General features: G+C 50.2%; 7 protein-coding genes across 7 annotated transcripts; 3 read left to right on the plus strand and 4 right to left on the minus strand.

The window, feature by feature from the left end:
- Positions 1 to 9: 9 nt before the first annotated feature.
- ASPBRDRAFT_452042 (Zn(II)2Cys6 transcription factor domain-containing protein) lies at positions 10 to 2071 on the plus strand. The gene has a single exon (XM_067625347.1). It carries the CDS (start codon positions 321 to 323, stop codon positions 1884 to 1886), a length of 1566 nt encoding a protein of 521 aa, XP_067481764.1. The 5' UTR covers positions 10 to 320; the 3' UTR covers positions 1887 to 2071.
- A 185-nt stretch (positions 2072 to 2256) lies between these two features.
- Positions 2257 to 3639, minus strand: ASPBRDRAFT_52600 (uncharacterized protein; the record flags this gene model as incomplete). The annotated part of the gene is made up of 3 exons (XM_067626922.1): positions 2257 to 3111; positions 3178 to 3318; positions 3376 to 3639. 3 exons carry the CDS (start codon positions 3637 to 3639, stop codon positions 2257 to 2259), a joined length of 1260 nt encoding a protein of 419 aa, XP_067481765.1.
- Positions 3640 to 4161: 522 nt separating this feature from the next.
- Positions 4162 to 6021, minus strand: ASPBRDRAFT_72896 (FAD-dependent oxidoreductase). The gene is made up of 4 exons (XM_067629195.1): positions 5835 to 6021; positions 5155 to 5765; positions 4724 to 5076; positions 4162 to 4617 (listed from the first exon to the last, which is right to left on the minus strand). The coding sequence occupies exons 1-4, from the start codon at positions 6004 to 6006 to the stop codon at positions 4296 to 4298; spliced, it is 1458 nt and encodes a 485-aa protein (XP_067481766.1). The 5' UTR covers positions 6007 to 6021; the 3' UTR covers positions 4162 to 4295.
- A 1971-nt stretch (positions 6022 to 7992) lies between these two features.
- On the minus strand, positions 7993 to 10238 carry ASPBRDRAFT_118966 (pseudouridine synthase PUS7; the record flags this gene model as incomplete). Its single annotated transcript, XM_067617214.1, has 2 exons — positions 7993 to 9967; positions 10024 to 10238. The coding sequence occupies 2 exons, from the start codon at positions 10236 to 10238 to the stop codon at positions 7993 to 7995; spliced, it is 2190 nt and encodes a 729-aa protein (XP_067481767.1).
- A 1074-nt stretch (positions 10239 to 11312) lies between these two features.
- ASPBRDRAFT_27547 (uncharacterized protein) lies at positions 11313 to 12002 on the plus strand (the record flags this gene model as incomplete). The annotated part of the gene is made up of 1 exon (XM_067622394.1): positions 11313 to 12002. The coding sequence occupies one exon, from the start codon at positions 11313 to 11315 to the stop codon at positions 12000 to 12002; it is 690 nt and encodes a 229-aa protein (XP_067481768.1).
- A 372-nt stretch (positions 12003 to 12374) lies between these two features.
- On the minus strand, positions 12375 to 14126 carry ASPBRDRAFT_63181 (DUF2293 domain-containing protein). The gene is made up of 3 exons (XM_067628411.1): positions 13463 to 14126; positions 13143 to 13265; positions 12375 to 13071 (listed from the first exon to the last, which is right to left on the minus strand). The coding sequence occupies exons 1-3, from the start codon at positions 13712 to 13714 to the stop codon at positions 12610 to 12612; spliced, it is 837 nt and encodes a 278-aa protein (XP_067481769.1). The 5' UTR covers positions 13715 to 14126; the 3' UTR covers positions 12375 to 12609.
- Positions 14127 to 14877: 751 nt separating this feature from the next.
- Positions 14878 to 15231, plus strand: ASPBRDRAFT_452104 (uncharacterized protein). Its single transcript, XM_067625348.1, has one exon. The coding sequence runs from the start codon at positions 14971 to 14973 to the stop codon at positions 15172 to 15174; it is 204 nt and encodes a 67-aa protein (XP_067481770.1). The 5' UTR covers positions 14878 to 14970; the 3' UTR covers positions 15175 to 15231.
- Positions 15232 to 18060: the final 2829 nt, after the last annotated feature.

An 18060-nucleotide genomic window follows, 5' to 3' on the forward strand; every position in this document is an offset into this window, starting at 1 on the left:
GACGAGATCTCAGGCGACTGGAGCCAGTAATACTTGCCGCTAAAGTGACTTAGATGAGGATTCTGCGCTAGCCTGTGCCCGTTCCTCGGGCTGACGTGAGAGTCGGGGAGGGCATAATCGCGATCTGAACCTTAGCGATATACTCAAACACCCTAGTCAAGCTAAGCAGGGGTTTGGAAGATCGGTTCTGCTTCGTACCTGTGCTTCGCCCCCATTATGGCAACGTCCATATTATGGGTTGTGACATTACCAATGACTAGGGATAGACTATCCGAACCACAAGACCTCGTATCTTCCCCGGTTTCCTCCAATCCCATACCATGCCCTGCCAACCCCCCTCACCTCATGTAGGGGTCATTGTGAATCCGTCTGCGCGCCGCGCTGCCTGCGATCAGTGTCATGGCCAAAAGCTGCGTTGCACCAAACTGGAAGACTGCGCGGTGTGCGTTCGATGCCAGCGTCTGAATCGGCAATGCAGCTGGAGTCCTCCATTGCGGAGTGGTCGTCCTGCAAGGACTCCTGCCGAGCAAACGCTGGCCAGGCGTAATGGCTGCTCGGATACCAAAACGCGGGAGAAGCGTCGCAAACGATCGCCTAGTGTTCTAGAAATGACACGAGAAGAGGACGGTCACCCGGACAGTGAGCGAGAGAATGCTCGTTTCAACCCTGTCACTACTCTCGCTCCTTCTCCTCCTGTCGGGATAGCAGAGGTACCGCCGCTATCAGGGGCTCCATCCGTTGCCGAGTGGAACATGTCCGATATTTTCAACTTCGCAAGCCCGCATGATAGCTCGCGGGAGAATCTCTTTCCCAATCTGGGGACCCCAGATAGCATTGTCCCTCCAATGCCCAATTTAACCGACTATCTTCAACTGCCTGTCAATGGATTAGCAGACCTGGGCACTCAAACCAGAATCTCCGAGGACAAAAACCCACCCATGGGACTCAACTCTCTGCGCGACATCACCCGAGAGCTCTCTAACGTCAACCTGTCGCTATTGGACCTCGAGCAATCTCTCCACGCCGAGCCATGGGGTCCGATGTTCGCGTCCCCAGCCGCCGTGATCACCAAACTAAGCACCTGTGGCGGCGGTGATCAGCCGGACGACACGCTCGCTCACGGGTATCCATTAATCGAGATATTCAAGCAAACACAGCGTTTCACCGACATTGCAAAGCAAACAAGCGTTTACTTCGCATTACTGCCCACACCACCTTTGTCAACAACGAACTCATCCTCCATAGGCCAGACCTCATTGCACCCAGACAGCGACGACACCTCAAGCCAGTACTCTGCGTCTTCATCCAGCACGACTCGAGAAGACCCACCAGCCCTCACGGCAACTAGCCGCGATTCATCCACCGCGCTTCTCTTCACTGCGGGCTACACGCGGATTCTCGACCTTCACCTAACCGTCCTGACACAGATATCGCACTTTATCCACGCCCTCTCTTTTCAGTCGAGGTCTGGAGGCCCGGACTATCGCCAAATGATGCACCCCGTTATCCCACCGCTGCAGTGGGGTGGATTCCAGCCCGCCAACTACGGTGCCTTGCAGATCTTGATGGTCATCCAGGTAATCTCCTATCTCCTCACCGAGGCCGAGCGGGCCCTTGGTGTCGACGAGTGGGAACGTGAGCGATTCCGGTCTGAGGAGAGGAGATCCTCCTTAAACCCTCAAATGCAGGGGCAGTCCCAGCGAAGGGATCCCGAGGGAGACCGTGCTGGAGCTGCAGCTGGAAGGGGACTGCTCAGCGCTGCGATGATTGAGCTTGTCGTTCAAGGCGAGGAGTCAGGGAATAACGGCCACAAGGGCAAGATCGGGGTGTTGCGGAGAGAACTCCGACGGCTGAAAAAGGAGCTCGAGAAGAGCATGCATATTTAGTACTCATGTTCGATAATTGTTACGACTGGGTCAGATTATACTTCGCCACATGGGGCAAATACGCCAGTACTTTCTCATTTGAAATCAGTACCCGAAAGTGTATGAAGTAAAACACACCGATGCCGAACCCTCCTCGGCGTGTAGGCTGACGCCGAACAACCCATGCTAATATAGACCCCAGCCACAGCTCCCAACTGGCAACGAGAGAGACAAATATCACAAATAAGTTACAAGGCGGGAAAGGTGCGGGGGTGAGAAGATGAGACTGGGATGACGAGGGGGAAAGTTGCTTTAAAGATCGGAAAGTGATCGTGTGACGAAGTAGTAAACAGATGCACAGATAGCTAGTTTTCTACCATCCAAACTGCTACTACTTTTCCTTAATATCAGTCACTTTCCACTGCAATCCTGCCTTCTCCAACCGTTGCACATACCGAATCCCCAACGAAGCCGGGGTAAGAATCCCACCTCCTAGCTTCTTGACCAACGAATCACCCTCTTCCTTCTCCTCCAAGACTTGCAGCAAAGTCAAGCCCGCTTCACTCACCAGTATAGCACAGACACTATACACATCCGTCTCCATACGCATAACACCCAGAACCCTTGATTCCTCACTCCCATCAGCCGCAGCAACTGTGGCCTTCCACTCCACGAAATGTTTCTCCCCAGGCTTCAACTGCGGCCCTGTTCCCGGCCGCGGGGCAAGCCACCTCAGAAGCCACCTCAGAGGCGGGAACAGCACGATGCAGACCAGCGCAACAGACATGACGAGAAACGAAGACCACGCGTGTAGCCAGCCCGAAGCAGCTGTATACCCGTGGTAGCTGAATCGGTCACCATATCGCTCGGTGCGGTCCCCGTACCGCTGGAGGAGTGACCAGGTGCGCATGACGACGAGTTGGTCCGCCACCGCGGAGGGGTTGAAGGTGAGGTCGCCCAGGAAGCGGTTCCGTTGCACGGGGAGCAGCTTCGGAGCGGTGGGATGAGGCCGGTGTGGTCCGGCGTCGGGGATGCAGGATGCAAGTGGTGCACTGGCGGCCATCATCTGGCGGAGAGAGTAGGTTTCTAGGCCGGCGAGAATGCTTTCAATGGCACCGCCGCTGTGGCCGGTCCAGGAGTGGTGGATTGCGAAGAGCATGGGGCCTAGAGGTCGGCGGAGTCGTCGTGATAGTAGGAGTGTCATTAGGTCTGGAGGAGTGGCTTCGACGGCGCAGTGGGGGATGATCTGTTCTTGTTAGAATAATCTCTTTCTCTCTGTTTTGTATGTTGCTCTGGGGGTGTGAGGGGATACAATTGCTTTATTGGCCATCGCCTGGTCGTGCCACTGTGCTGCGAGCTGCTGCGTCCAGACAGGCTCCCCTGTGCTGTCCACATACGCGGTGGAATGCTCTATACAGGCTGCTACAACTGGTGTTCCAAGCTTGCAAAAGGGCTATATACCGTCTGTCAGCTTTATAACTCAGTACGGCGTAGCAAGGGACATACACACCCCGACTGTATTAAGCACAAGACGTGTTTGAGAGGCCATGTACCCCAGGTCCTCATCGCTATTTTTGACCACCATGATATGAGGCAGCTTACGCTGGGATTGTGACCGATCCAAGAAGTCGACAAGAGTCGTCAGCTTCTGCTCATTACGACCAGCAACTGCCCATCGGAGAGCTGGTGGACTATGAGTCCACAGGTACTGCACCACCAGCGAACCCACGTAGCCGGTGGCACCATACACGATCATATCATATGCGCGGTTCATCTCATCTCTATTCTGTTGAAGATTCCACAGAATACCAGGAATTAAGCTAGAAGTAGGGAGATGAGCCCATTGAAATACTTCATGATGGAGATGGCTCTGCTAACTAACCGCTTTAGGAAAAACCCGCCGAATGTGTGTGTGTGCATTCATATTGTGATATAAGAAGTGTTCACGAGGGAATACACTACCGCATGCTCAATATCTTAAGTGAAGAAGATGGCAGCACTAATTTCTAGAGAAGAGGATACTTCTGCAACAAGAACAACACGGAATGGGTATAAGAGGACATCATTAGTGGTGCACTCCTCCGTACATCCTAAATCCAATATATTTCACTCCCTATGCTTGAAAAGGTGTGATACTTACTAGTAGTTAAGATATGTATCCGAAGTAGCAGTGTAATTCATGATTCACGCTATCTCCTCTCTTAATCTGCTAACATAAATGGAAACTACTAGTATGAGATAATGATCTGACAATCAGCTTCTGGCTTTACTTAGTGTCAAAGTGTCAAATTCTGCTCTTACTAATCCACCGCTTGTCCTATTTATATTCAAGGTAAGAAGCTCTGGGCTAGACTTCATGGCTCCCTCAGTCTTGCAGGAATAAAACACCAGCCCCGAAGGTCTGAAATGCTCCTGGTATACAAAGGCATCTTAAACAATACTCCAATCCCCATTCTGCTTCAGGTCCGGGACTGCAATGCCCATCTTCTCCTTTTCCACCTCATCCTCCAAAGTCCAGTCTTCAAACTTGTGGCCCGGTGGCAGGTTGGTGTTTTGAAATGGGGCGCCAGACTTCAGTGACGCGTGCGCTTGGGTGTAATTCTCTGTCGCGTACCTTTCGGGGTTATGGCACCAGATCCATTTACCCTGACGCATCAAATCTTCAATATTCTTGGGAAGCTCATCAGTAGGACGGTGGAGCTCGCGACGGTTGGCAAATCCTGTACGTTGGATAACTGTCACTCGCTGGTATCTTTTGGAGATGGATTTTCGTTAGCGCTACCATCCCACAAAAATGATTCTGTGGCCTCCTCCGCAATTCCTAGCTCTGATCTAGTCAACTAGATATTGGTGCTCACCTCAGCAGCTCGTGTACCTTGGCTCCATCAGCACAATTCTCTTTACCCGCGATGCGAAGGCATTCCGCCAACGATGCTCCATCCTCCAGCGCCATACAAGCGCCATTTGCCGAAGTCGGAATGAAGCTGTGGGCACTATCGCCGATTTGCACAATACGGCCGCCGGAACTGGTCCACTTGCGCTGGGGATTGCGCATACATAACTTCCACCGCACAATACGCGCTTCTGGACTCATTCGGATGATGTCAATGAGCAAAGGATCCCAGCTCTCGATGTCAGAGATCCCAGCCAAGACGCGATCACTTGATACGGTGGACGCCCAGGACTCTATTGCAGAGTCATCGTCATCTTTCTGTGTATTGTGTATAACAACTTTATCAGCTAATCAAGATCACTCTCGAAGTCAAAAGGCTAGGTAGGGTATACATACCTCCTTTCGCGTTAAGATCACCGAGACTATGGTCGGTGAGAGGACGAAGACACAATGAAGGTTTTGTCCATTATAGACCCGCACCTCGGGCCTTTCCTGCTCGCGTAATGCCTTCTGGACCGAAGGGACCGTCTTGAAGCTCTCAGTGGAAACCATCACCCGGTAACATGTATATCCTGTGCCAATTGCCCGCACAGGATGGCCGAGAACGGCCCCGTGTGACTTGGAGCCAATACCGTCTGCAGCAATAACGATATCACCCGAGAAACGCCGACCATCCTCGGAGATCGCGGTTGCGATCTCCGCCTCTTCCTCGTAAGCAACGATAGAGACATTCCAGGTGATAGGGATATTGAGCCGCTTGCACTGGTTCAAGAGCATCAAAGCGAGATGAGCACGGCCTAAGACCGAACGGACTCTGAGGGGATATGCAGCATGCTGCGCAGCAATCTCTCTGTTATATTCAAATTCCATCGGCTCTCGGGCTCGACGGCCATCAAGATAATGAAACGTGGTATGACAGTCAATCGAAATCCGGTTCCACTCTTCAAGCATACTAGGGTACTTTTGCAGGTTTGCCCAGGCGGAAGGCCCAATCGCCACGATGTCCCCTAAAAAGAAGTATTCAGCTTGGATCTCGATGGAAGTTCTTTTTTTTGGGTGTTCAGGGCGCATCATACCAGCCTCGGAAAGTCCAGGCGCCTTTTCAATGATTCTAACATCATGGCCCTTCCTCCAACACTCAATGGCAGCCATCATTCCAGCCAAACCACAGCCGACGATGAGAACATCTAGACCGGTTCGCGGGAAACGCAGCACTCCATCAATGATTGTATTCTCTCTGTCGCTCATTTTGTTATTAGAACGAATATGGGAACAGTTCTATACCCTGAGTACACCGGATAACAATCAAATAAGTAGTTGGGAGTCTTGGATTTGTTTGAAAAGCAGGACACTCCAACGCAAGATACAAGGAGAAGAATACATCTCGTATTTAAGCCCGTTTGTCATGCCTTCTACTATCCTATTCCTTGGCCACATCTTCTCCACTTTGGCTAAGGGATGGGGGCACATCATTATTACTGGGATGTTGACACTTAAGAACGGGTATACCGGAAGCTTTAGAAACCGAACACTGAGGTCCGTTGTAACATCCGAGGTTCGGCCATATTTCTGATGGGCCATCAATCATTTAGTAGTAATACGATCAGTAAGTATTCTTGAGAATTGAAAGAAAAGTATTGTTCTATAGAACAGTAGCCTACTTCCTTGTTCTATGTGTTACCTTTCGATGAAAGTGTTCGCTAATTATAGTCAGACGTAACGCGTAAGTATTCGAGGCACTCACTTAACCCCCTAGCCTGCGGTGTGTATGCTTCATAGCTCGTGCGTAGGAAAGGCAAGATTATCACGATACAATACAGTGAAAAGAAGGATCGATTTGGATGCCCGACTTGTTATGAAGACCAGTTAACCTACATAGTTATTAGCTCCCAACTTAGATGGGGTCCACTTTCTTGTTCCAAGTCTTATACATTACGATGTCTCTCCATGGCGTCTACTATGGCCACAAAGCTCCACTACTTACACTGACTACCTGGTAAGGCATTAACTATCTCGAGTATTAGTTTCCAGAAACACTGCCTTCAATCCTCAAATGACCATGACCCTTTTTGCATGCGAATATAATCATCTTTATACAAAAGGTTGTGGGCTCAGTAGAAAGCTGCTTAAGAGGCAAGTCGATACTCATCCAGTTATATACAGGTAAAACTCATCCAGTTATATACAGGTAAAGGCAACGATCTACCTCCTCCTTCACGGCTTACCTCTGAACCGTACGAAAATATACATACATGCCATCTCCTGGTGTTTTCCATTGTGAGTCAAAATTTAAAACTAGTTGTAATTGTTCTTATTTTAGTTTATTCTTTTTCCCCTTTCGAGAATGTTGTTACACTGCAGATCAGATTGAACTTCTCTGCCAAAACGTTAGACTCGGAACACGGAAGCACGCTATCCTCCGAAGCTCCGAATTCAAAGCCAAAGCCAGGCAGATGTGAAGGTTGATCCTACCCCAAACGCGGCCCGTAGCACATCAACATAAACCAATCGGGCGAGGGACTGGGGCATGATGGAGAATGAGAAAGATGATCGACTGACCACAAGGGGTGAGTGATATCAAGGTAGTACTATCATCATCGGATGGAACTCCCTTTTATGACTGTCCTCTTTCATCAGCACAATGAGCTGGAAGTAAATGCTGGATGTAAGAATATAGATATAGATAGATATATAGATATAGATATAGATATGTTTCGTCGTATCATCTTCTGCATTGCTGCCTTTCTTTCCATTCGGTGGGTTTTAACCTAATCGGATATTCGCCGAAACCGAACATATGTTAACTACTATCATACTATTTCCGCCCACTTCTACTATGAGATCAATCATTGCTGCGATTACGCCTTGAATATCAAGGTCTCTTCACATCGTGAAATGTTCCTGTCAATTGACTCCATTTGACGAATTACCATTTCGTCATAGCTGCTGTCGAGGACTCCTCACCGACAACAAGCAGCATTGATGCCCATCAACTCAACCCAGATGAGCAACAGTCCGTCAAGGCAGGCTATGAATAGCAATTCTGGGTAGTTTCAATGATTTTTGTTTGCTGCCTATGGATCCATGACAGTGGGCAGAATGAATGTTTATGACGGGTCTTGTACCACTCAAATCCATGTATGAGCCTTACCACTTTTCGTTCAACTATGTTGCAAGTCATTATATATCCACAGTATATACAAAACTAGCTTATACTATATATACACTCATTGTCTACCGACCCTTGCCAAAATCAGGCTGGTAAGCCTTGACCTTACCCTTGGACAACTCCCTCAAAGCCATGGTGGCATACTGGCTCGATCCGAGCTGGAACTTGAGGACGATGGCAAGCTTGTCCTGAGCATTGGCAGACGGCGTCGCTTCACCAGGGGTCTCAGTCTCAGTCTTCTTGCCTTGGAGCTTTTCCAGGTCGGTCTGGACGAACTGCTCATCGTCCTGGTTGTACACATGCACGTCGAAGGAAAAGTCGGGTCCCGGACGGTTGAGCAGCTTGCGATAGCTACCAGTGAGACTAACCTCCCTCCACTTGCGACGCATGTCGAAGGGATCGAGACCACCTCCCTGGGCGCTGCCCATGAATTGCTTGTAGAAGTCCGTCATCTTGTTGGGCGGGTAGAGGACATCGTAACCGGGCTGGGTCAGAACGACATCGAAGATGCTGTACTTGCCGCTGGCTGCCTCCTCGGCAGTCAAGGCGCGTGCACGGGTGATTCCTTCGGAGACGTAAGCGCTGTCACCCGCCTGTGGGGTGATGATGACTTCGCCATCGGCGTCAACCTCTCCCGCAGCGGCGGCAGCGGCGGCGTCTTCCTTGTCGCTGTGCTCGTGCACCAGCACGAGATCACCCTGCACGACCTTGTCGCCGTACAGGCGCCAGCGCTCGCCGGCGGCAAAGTTCCACACCAAGGACTGGTAGGCGTGCACATACATCAACCGCAGATTACGTGGGATGGCTTGGAGAGCGCCAAGGTAGTCGTTCTGAGCACGGCTGAGTTGACGCATGACGGTGGATTCCGCCGCGAATTTGCGCGGCAGCTTCTCAAGAGCTTTGTTGGCGTTTCCGGTGGTTTCAAAAATGTGGATTGCTTCTGCGCGGGCCTTGTCATCGGAGCTGACCAAGGCCGTCGAGTTCTCGCCCTCCTGAGCAGCAGCCAGAGCATGAGGGCTATACTGCAGGATAGCATCGCAGGCGCCCTTGAAGTCGCCCTGGAGCATCTTGACACCGACCGTGTCTGTACGGGTAGCGAAGGTTCCGAAACGTTGCAGACCGAAGTAGTTGAAGTAGCCACGCTCGCGGAGATTCCGTAGTGCTGTGCCGACAATCTCCTTTGCCTTTGCAACGGCAGTCTCACGGTCGCTGAAGTCGACACCCGGAATATCGCACTCACGGAGACTAATGACGAATTCATTGCCATTCAGATCTCCCAGGTCAAGGCCATGCTTGCAGTACTCGAAATCGCCGAGAGCAGCATTGCGAAGCGTGGGGTTGATCTTTGCGAGGCGCTCAGCATGTAAGCGGTGCGCACAAGCCCTCTGAACAGTAACACCGCGTCGGTCCTTGGTTCCAGCAAACTGAAAGTTTTTGGTGTTGATCTTCAGCTGCCGCGAGATAAACGAGAGAACTTCCATGGTATCCTTGTTCTCCTTGTACAGAGTGAAGTGCAGATAGGGACCACCCAGCTCGTCCCAATTGACCGGCACACGGGGGCGTGCGTTGTTCCGGCCACCCTGCGCACTGCGGTTGTTCCGGTTTGGCGCAGCAGAGATGACCATCATTCCTTCGGCGTCGGTTTGAGACTCGAGTTGCGATTTGAAGATGCGACGGATGGCCTGGTGCATCTTGATGCGCAGGTCGCGGTCATCGACAACAAGAGTGGGGATCTTGGGTAGGTCGCTTGGTTTCGATTTGGGATTGAGAACGGCACGCTTGTTCAGTGAGACAATCTTCTTGGTAGATTCTTCGCCGAACAGGGATTCAAGCAGCGCCATGTCTTCCTCCGGGATCTGGAATTCCGGCGTGTTCTCTGCACTTGGCGCAGCATCCTTCTCGGCGGAGCCTTCTGGCTTCTCCGGCTGGTCATTCTCGGCGGGTTTGGCCTTGTCCAGTTCGGCTTCTGGGGTGGGGATGTTGTGTAGATGCAGGACTTCGCCGGATGGTACGATCTCGTTCACAAGGAAGTCGGTATATCTAGCAGAAGAGGTCGGTAAGCGCCTGCATATTCATAGGGATTGAATGAATCATACCTCTTCTTTAGGATGCCATAGAAACCTTCATTGTCGCCACTGACAAACTCGGTGATTCCCACCTCGAGTTCTCTCGCCTCCTCCGCGGAGAGTTTGGCGGCGTCCGATGGCGCAATTGCCTCGTTGGAGGAAGGAAGCGCAGCATCATCGGTGATAGGAGTGTTATCGGTCTTAAGCCGCTTGCGCGGCGACTCAACAATATCGGCACCTTCCATAATAACGGTGGCAGTGAGGTCGGGATGTAGTTGCAGCACCTGAAGTCATGAACGGCTCCAGCCTGGAAAAGTTACCGTCACGTTTTTGCTGCTCCGCATTGGGCTAGAGTGGGGCTAGCCCTAGTGCGGTCGAATGAGGAAGTCTGTTTACATGATCTGATGTATACTTAGGGAACATACCGTTTCGACATATACCTTCGACTATGTATTATGTTCGATGCTTACATTCTCTCGGAACTATCCTCTGCTTAGCTTTTCTTCAATTTTAGGCATCAACGTATATATTGCACCAATTACTCCATCCACTCAGCTCTGCCCAGTGCCTCTTGCACTGATTGGCAGTATGCAGATAAGACCTTATAACTCTCCAGATCTGGCTGGTAACAAGATCACATGTAGTTCTTTCCCTTGAGAACAATCCTGTGTTACCATCTTCTGGTAACAGATCCAGATGTCAAGATATATATAGGTCTTCTGCAGCACATCCGTATCGAGGAATCGTGCATCCATGCAGACGTCCAAGGAAGTGCTTTGAGTGATATGTGAATAACGGTCTATATAAGTATACTGATGTACTTCATCTTGCTCTGCCATAATGCCTATTTCTTTTATCCTGCGAAGAGAGTGGCAGACCTTGAACTACTACTCAGAAGTGTTCAGAGGCAAAGATACACCGCAGGATTGGTGCATGCTGCCTACAACCCCCAAATTCGCCACCATAACTGAAGCCCTCAGCACCAAATATGGCAGGTCCCGATTAAATTCGACCAGACGGCTCATTTTCCGTACAGGAGAACAAGACGAGAGCCACCATTGGCTAGGTACTCCACTTTCTATAAGGCACTTCTGGGCTCATGTGTAGCCACCCCTGTATATACATGGAGAATCCCGCAGCAAGAACAGGAACAAGACCTCCAGTTCCCATTCCCACTGACTGTTCCAGGCTACTCCCTCACCCCGAAAAAACAGCTATATAATGCATTCTACCACCATCAAAGACCATCTCAGGGACCATTTTAGGGACCGAATCCCCCAAAGCCACCCCCAGCCCCAGCAGGAAGTCCCAAACTCACCATGGACACCTCCCTATGGCCAACTATAATCGAAGATCTCTGGCCACATCAAGACATGAGCAACTGGCCGACGCTGGACGAACACCTCTGGCCATTCTACAGAACCCTCCCACCATCACCACCACCACCCACCATCCCCCCAACCCACAACGACCCCATCCTCGCCCGCCGCACCCGCCTCAAAGCCGAAGGAATAACCTTCGAATACTATAAAAAACTCTTCTACACGCCTGTGGACAACCTAATGCTCATAGCCGTCGAATTTTCCCTCGCCACCCTCCTCACCAACATGCCCCACCGTGATACTCTCGCCCACACCCCCGACATCGACAGACACCATCCGCACTGCATTTTCGCCATCCTCCAATCAACCAAGGAGCATCTGATGCATAGACTCCGAACGAGGAACTTCGCCAATAAGGTTACCAATCAGCCCAAGTACCGTGTACTGTGCAAGTTTGCGTCCGGGGCGGATACTGCGAAGGGGGTGTATGAGGGTCTTTTGGAGAGGTTGAATGGGGTGGAGCTGGAGATGGAGGTGGGGGTTAGGTCCGCGGAGTTCTTTCCGTATAGGAGGGGGAATGTTGAGGATAGGTTGGAGATATATTTTTATGAGCCCTTGGAGCCGATTGTCGGGTGGAGGTCGAGGGGAGTGTGGGTTGGAGATGAGGGTACTGGTCGTGGACATTGATAGTTAGTGAAGAACTGGGAGCTAGCATGCTTGATAGTTCTTGGAGGGGAGGAAGAGATGTGTAGGAAGGATATATGAAGAGAGAATGTGGTTGTGGGAAGACTTCTTATCTCTCTCTCTGTCTCTGTGTCTCTGTCACACACTTTTTTTTTTTTGCCCCTCAAATCTATAGTAGTATAAGCATACTACTCAGAAGAGCATGCGGGACTCTGGACTCAGTCATATAAAAGCATTGCTTTCATGAGTATATCCATAATGGAACTTCACAAGCATCTACACTGCACTGGATATCTCGCCTCAAAGCATCAGCTAGAGCTATATTGCTATGATGCAGGCAATCGAGCTACCAACAGGAAAGATATCTAATAACAAATCCAGTATTAACGTGAGTGTCTAGTCTCTATAGTAAATCTAATCATGAATGCGTCGTAGTCATCACGCTGTACATCAATGCCAAGTAAAACAGAACAAAACGCCGTGATCGTGGAGGTGTTGCGACCTCGCACATATGTAATGTTAACCCTTATGCAATTTGTGAAATGTCTCCAATGAATGGGAAATGAACAGTAATAGGGCACTTGTGTCTGCTAACCCGCCCAAAGGGCTGTTAATCAATCACAATAACTCGATCGCGCATAGTCAGGCAATCTGTCGGCTGGACATTGCCACCTGCCCATGCGGTTCTGATGGCATGAACCATCTCCTTCGATGCCTGTCGAGCTTCACAACGTGTCTTCCCAGACTTCAGGAGTGCTTCGTAGCTGGTATGAGTGTGTCTGATATGAGCATCGACGGCTAGCTTGGCTTTATCTTCATCAGATAGCCTGGATGTCCGGCCCACGCGGCCAGAGCCCTTCAAGAAGGCATGTTCTAGGATAGTGTCTAGTGACTCCTCAGGCATCAAGGGAAACTTAGAGCGTAAGAGCTGACGGGCTTGCGCTGAATCTTTCTCGTCACGTAATTGAACGGCTTGAGCGCGAGAGTCAGCTGTTTCGGCCGCGGATCGGATCACAGCTGCGTGGATATCGGCCGGAACACGTAGGCCAAGAATAATCTTGCCTCTATCATCCTGTAAAGGAGGTTAGATCTAGGTACAAAGGAATTGCTAATAGTAGACTATTTTGGGTTTGGTATCCTCACATAAACGACGTAGACAATCCGGCCAGACTCCTTGGTCAGTTTTCGGCAATTGCGAGTAATGTAGATATCGCCCTTGGGGACGAACTGGTAGTTTGCAGGGGATGCATCCCGTCGAAAGCAGTTCTGTCCACGGGTCGGGTGTCAGTATGTATGAAGTGATTGGTACTCCGAGTCGACGCTAGGATATGCAGGCAATGCAAGGATCAAGGCTGGGTGATCGGGATCCCTGCTACAACACCGGGAAAGAAAACTGAAATACTTATCAAGGGCAGAAGAGAAATCCCGAAGCAGCCCTCTCAAGGGTTTTTGTCATCACTCACCTTTTCTCTTGGCTCGGTCGACAGTGGAAGGAGATTCAGTCGGGATGGTCTCCCCGGTTCACTCCTGCGCTCCGTAAGTTTTGTCTTGCTGCTGCTGCTGCTGACCACGTCGCCGCGATCACGTTTCTTCAAGACGCTATTTTTGCGAGTCTGGGCCAGGATCGATAGGGGCGATCTCGGGGTGATCTTCCGTTTCCCACGCCGCCTTCTGGCGGCCCTTGAGCGGGAGGCTTTGGTTGGCGTGCGCGACATTATCTCCGATCTCTTGGAAGGGGGAAGGGGGGAGGGAAGATCATTCAGATAAGAGGCTGAGTATGGACTAGGCAAGACAAGATCCAAATCTGATTTTTATTTGTATACTTGGAGTCTGACGCTGCACTAATGGCTACTGCTTCTTCTCTGGTATAAGACAAAAGTGAGGCGTGGAAGGGGGGCAGTGAATCTCGATAGTTGCTTGCAGGTGGTAACTCTTATGGATCGGGATAGTGAAAGGAACATTCGTTCATCGTCAAAGAACGACGCCTAGCTGTCCTTCTCTTTATGCTTAACAATTCATGCAGACTGAGTTGGGTATGCCTTGTAACGAATGTAACAAATGATTGCGGGTGATTGTGGTTATGGCTGAAAAAAAGGCTGGATGCTGATGCCCAATGACCAACGAGTTGATTTGACACCGCAGAATGGATGGATTGGATAGATGAATCCACTATCTTCTTTCCTCGGCAGGCGGTGGATCTTGGCGGGGTTGTGGCTGGTGTGTGTGTGGCGTCGCTTGTAGCCTGCAGTTTCAGGAATCAACTATAAGTAGATCCCAGTAGTAGAATGTATCATCATTGCTAAGTTTCCATGGTTTTGATAAGTATACTTTATATAAAGTATACAAGAACGGGCTGCTAGTTAGAGCTTCTCTTCAGCTCACACTATTCATGGGAATGGCCGTCCTATCAATCTGTAGGAAAGCTATCTCTAGGACACAGAATCAAGATCTACGGCATACCACTCACCATGGGCCAAAAGAACAAATATCCCTCTAAGCAGACTCACTGAAGGCGGACTCCGCACCGACGAGTTATTGGGCGTCAATATGTAGAGATGATATGTATTGGATGCATTCGGACAAGCTATCAGCAGCCCTTCTGCTTTATGCACCCGCTGCATGGCTTTACGAATCTCCTGTAGGATCGATCGCACTGATTCCTGCAAAACACCCGCTCAAGGCTCATATCCCCATGGTAACAATCCTACATGTAAACGGCAATATCCGTATGATATTTGCCACTTCCACTGTTCGGTGTATGAAGCTACACATTATATGCATTTGATCCGCAGGTATTGAATCGATGATTACTCCGTGTGCTCCGCCTTTTATTTACCTGCATACCGGTCAGGTCATCAGATCTTACACATCGTGAAGAGTGGACAGCTCCTATAGATAGATCTATGATGCAGCCTAAGTATGCAGTCATCAGGGCCATGTGCACTTAAATCTCACTTTACATGCACAAAAGATGAAATCCCTGGCTGTTGGCCTAGGAAACCCGTGCACAGGGTGCAAGCAAAGAAAAAGAAAGGAAAGAAAACTTTCGGTAATCAGAGGAAGGGTGAGCCAAATCTCACCTTGGGCAGTGCTGCTCCTTACTGATGTCTCCAACCTTATTCCAGCCAAGGTGTGCCTGACGACCTGCGAGATGGACAGGCTGGCAGGACACTAAGCCTGCGCTGCATCAACCATCATGTCAGGGGCTTCCTCGAAAACTGAAATCATTGATGCTCAATGGAGGGATGGGGGAAGAGACTACTGCGGGTTACACCGCAGGGCGTCTAACTACTGCTGCAGGTCCCGTCGCTCGCGTGCAGCAGCTATTACTGGTTCAGCTCCGGTGGCCTGAGGATGCTTGCTTGCTGACTGGTAAAGGGGGTAAGAGAGAGAAAGAGAGAGCAAATCATCGTTGGTAAACGCTTGGGGCCTATCGGAAACGGCTTCCATCTCAGTTGTCTGGGTTAACATTGGCACAGCAGATCAGTGCTCCCAGAAGAAAGATTGAGAGAAAAAGAAGACATAATAATAATGAATAATAGTGTCAACTCGGGACGGAGTAAGTATGTAACTGCAAATCAACCCAATCTGGGTTCGGAAGTAGTGGACGGCATTACCCATTGAAGTCTGGAGTGTACTTTAGTTTAACCGATCGGGGAGAAATCCGCCCCTGCCATAGGCTCTCCCCTTTCCAATTGGTGCTCGACCAATGATGGTCGCCAGAGACTGAAGCATTGATCTTTTTCTATTCTTGCTAAACGAGTTGCGGCAGGCATCAGAATCCTCCGTCCAAGGCGAGCAGATGGATAGTAGGAACTGTAGATAATACTTGAGTAGTCTAGACTCGAGTTGGGTCGCCTCACGTCCCCTCTTTTCGTGGCCCAATGAACCACCGGGCGGGTCGCGGTGAATCTCCTTAAACGGGTAATATTACTCGGGGACGGAAGTTATCCTATCCTACCTTGTGCCCTGCCCGGTATCCATCCAAGCTACCAGTTACTCTTACTAGTAGGATCCTTGAGAGGAAGACTCCCCTCGCGGCTGAAACATTTGCTCCCCCATTAGTGGACTACATCAAACAGGTCTGACCAGTTGTATGTGGAAATAGGAGGGAAAAAAGACTTTCGATCAGTCGAGTCTCAAATCCAACGGTTTCTGGAGACGAGCCATTTGGTATCTGCCTAGTATCTGCCTAGTATCTGCCTACGTTTTCTGTCACCTCGCCTGTCCCGAAATTTGAAGCATGGATAGCTGCAGCGGGTGCAAATAGCGTCGCCATAGCTTCCAGACAGCTATCTAGCTAACCTGGGAAGGGGAGGGAGACCAGGGATTCTGCCGGAGAAGACACGGAGCTGAATTGCATTTTGGGGGAATTGGAAAGCTTCTAATGTCGTCATTGGGGTCGGTCCCAGGCCCAGGAGATCGTAATTACGGGGAGCTATTAATATTCCGGGCACACACACACAGTACACAGTACACACACTTACACACTTTGCGAGACGTGGGATGATGAGATCGAGGCTGGAGCTGAAAAGAGGCCCCAGTGGATGGACTATTAGTGGTTAGTTTAGTGGTGGTCGTGGCCGGAGTCGGGGGGATGAAGGACCAGAAACCCCAGGGCGTCCGAGGGTCGTTAGTGTTGGCGGTGGTCGCAAGGCTCAATCTCCCGTCGCCCAATCCGGCCTCGATCGACGCTTTCGTAAGGGAAGGGAGGTTGACCTGCTCACATTCAAACCTTGTCCGGATTGTTTCCTACTCCAGTACGGAGTAAGTATGGAGCAAAAATATGGAGTAAAGTGTTGACCGGTATGAATCGATCTGCATCGGTGGTTTAGAGAATGGTCGAGACATACGGCCACAATTCTGGGTTAAAAGTGAAACCAGTGTCCTCGATATCTGTCACCTGTGAATGTTGACATATCGGTCACACTCTCCAGCAAAGTGGGAAGTCTATTCGACGGCCACCCGAGGAAGAATGAACAAGCCATAAGATTCGTGGGAGGGAAACAATCGAAGACGAATGCAGGTCCAGAGCCCGGCGTCAGCACCAGTAACTTGACCAACCGATCACACTGGAGACGGTGATAGATGACCCACGGAAATGGACCGCTGTTCCTTGTTCTTGGGACCGCCCGCTGGTGCCTTGGAGCGCGGTTCACTAGTCATGGATTATTATGGATACGTTCGGTGGTATAATTTCGCGCTGAAAGGACCAGTCTCTTCCCGCTGACTCCATCTGTCGACATTCAAAATGATGCTGGTGACCTCGTATACGTTTCTCCGGCATTGACGGCAGGTATATACCTTCAATACTTAGGTAACTTGCTATAAGTTTGGGGCCGTTTGATGTGTGGACCACTATCTAATACCCTCTATCTACAAAGGAAAGGCTCGGGCGGAGTAACCTATACTTCTAAGGGCCTATTAAATAAGTCCCTACGAGCTGACTATTCCATCCGAGGTACACAGTAACTACTGGAGTAGTGTGATAATTAACTATTCTCGGAACCAGAACCATTGGTAAGTTGATAGAACAACTACGGCATTGATAGCAGTAATCACCTCATGTCCATTTTTATGAGAGATAGGAAATAGGAAAGGTTATGACTCTACGTTGCAATTCATGCACTTTTGTATCCATTCGGTGCGTCATGAAGGCTCCCCCTTCGCAGCGGGAAGGCCAAGGTGCCGGTCGTGTGCAGCGGTCCCAGTTCATCTCACCCAAGGCCCGAAGCTCCACCGGCCAAAAGTGGAGGACGATCGGGAGGAGAGGCAGAGTTAGCTTGATGATTCGAGAGGGGACTCAATGACCAAGGACTACTAGATGAATTAGATGAATACTAGAAGACTAGAATACTATAATGGCGGGGGATTAAGATGGCAGGATCCAACGACGATAATTTGGAGCAGCCTCATTTGTCACCAGCAGTGAAGGTACCAAGTCCTGGTTGCAGCAGAACCGGACCTTGACCCTCCCAGGGAACGTAGCAGTTCATTAAGAAAAAAAAAAGGTCCCCAGCTGGTGGATCTGCGGATGTAAGTAAAAAGGAAAAAAAGAGGG

This window comes from Aspergillus brasiliensis (assembly GCF_001889945.1).
Source record: "Aspergillus brasiliensis CBS 101740 unplaced genomic scaffold ASPBRscaffold_3, whole genome shotgun sequence".
NCBI classification, from domain to species: Eukaryota; Fungi; Ascomycota; class Eurotiomycetes; order Eurotiales; family Aspergillaceae; genus Aspergillus; species Aspergillus brasiliensis.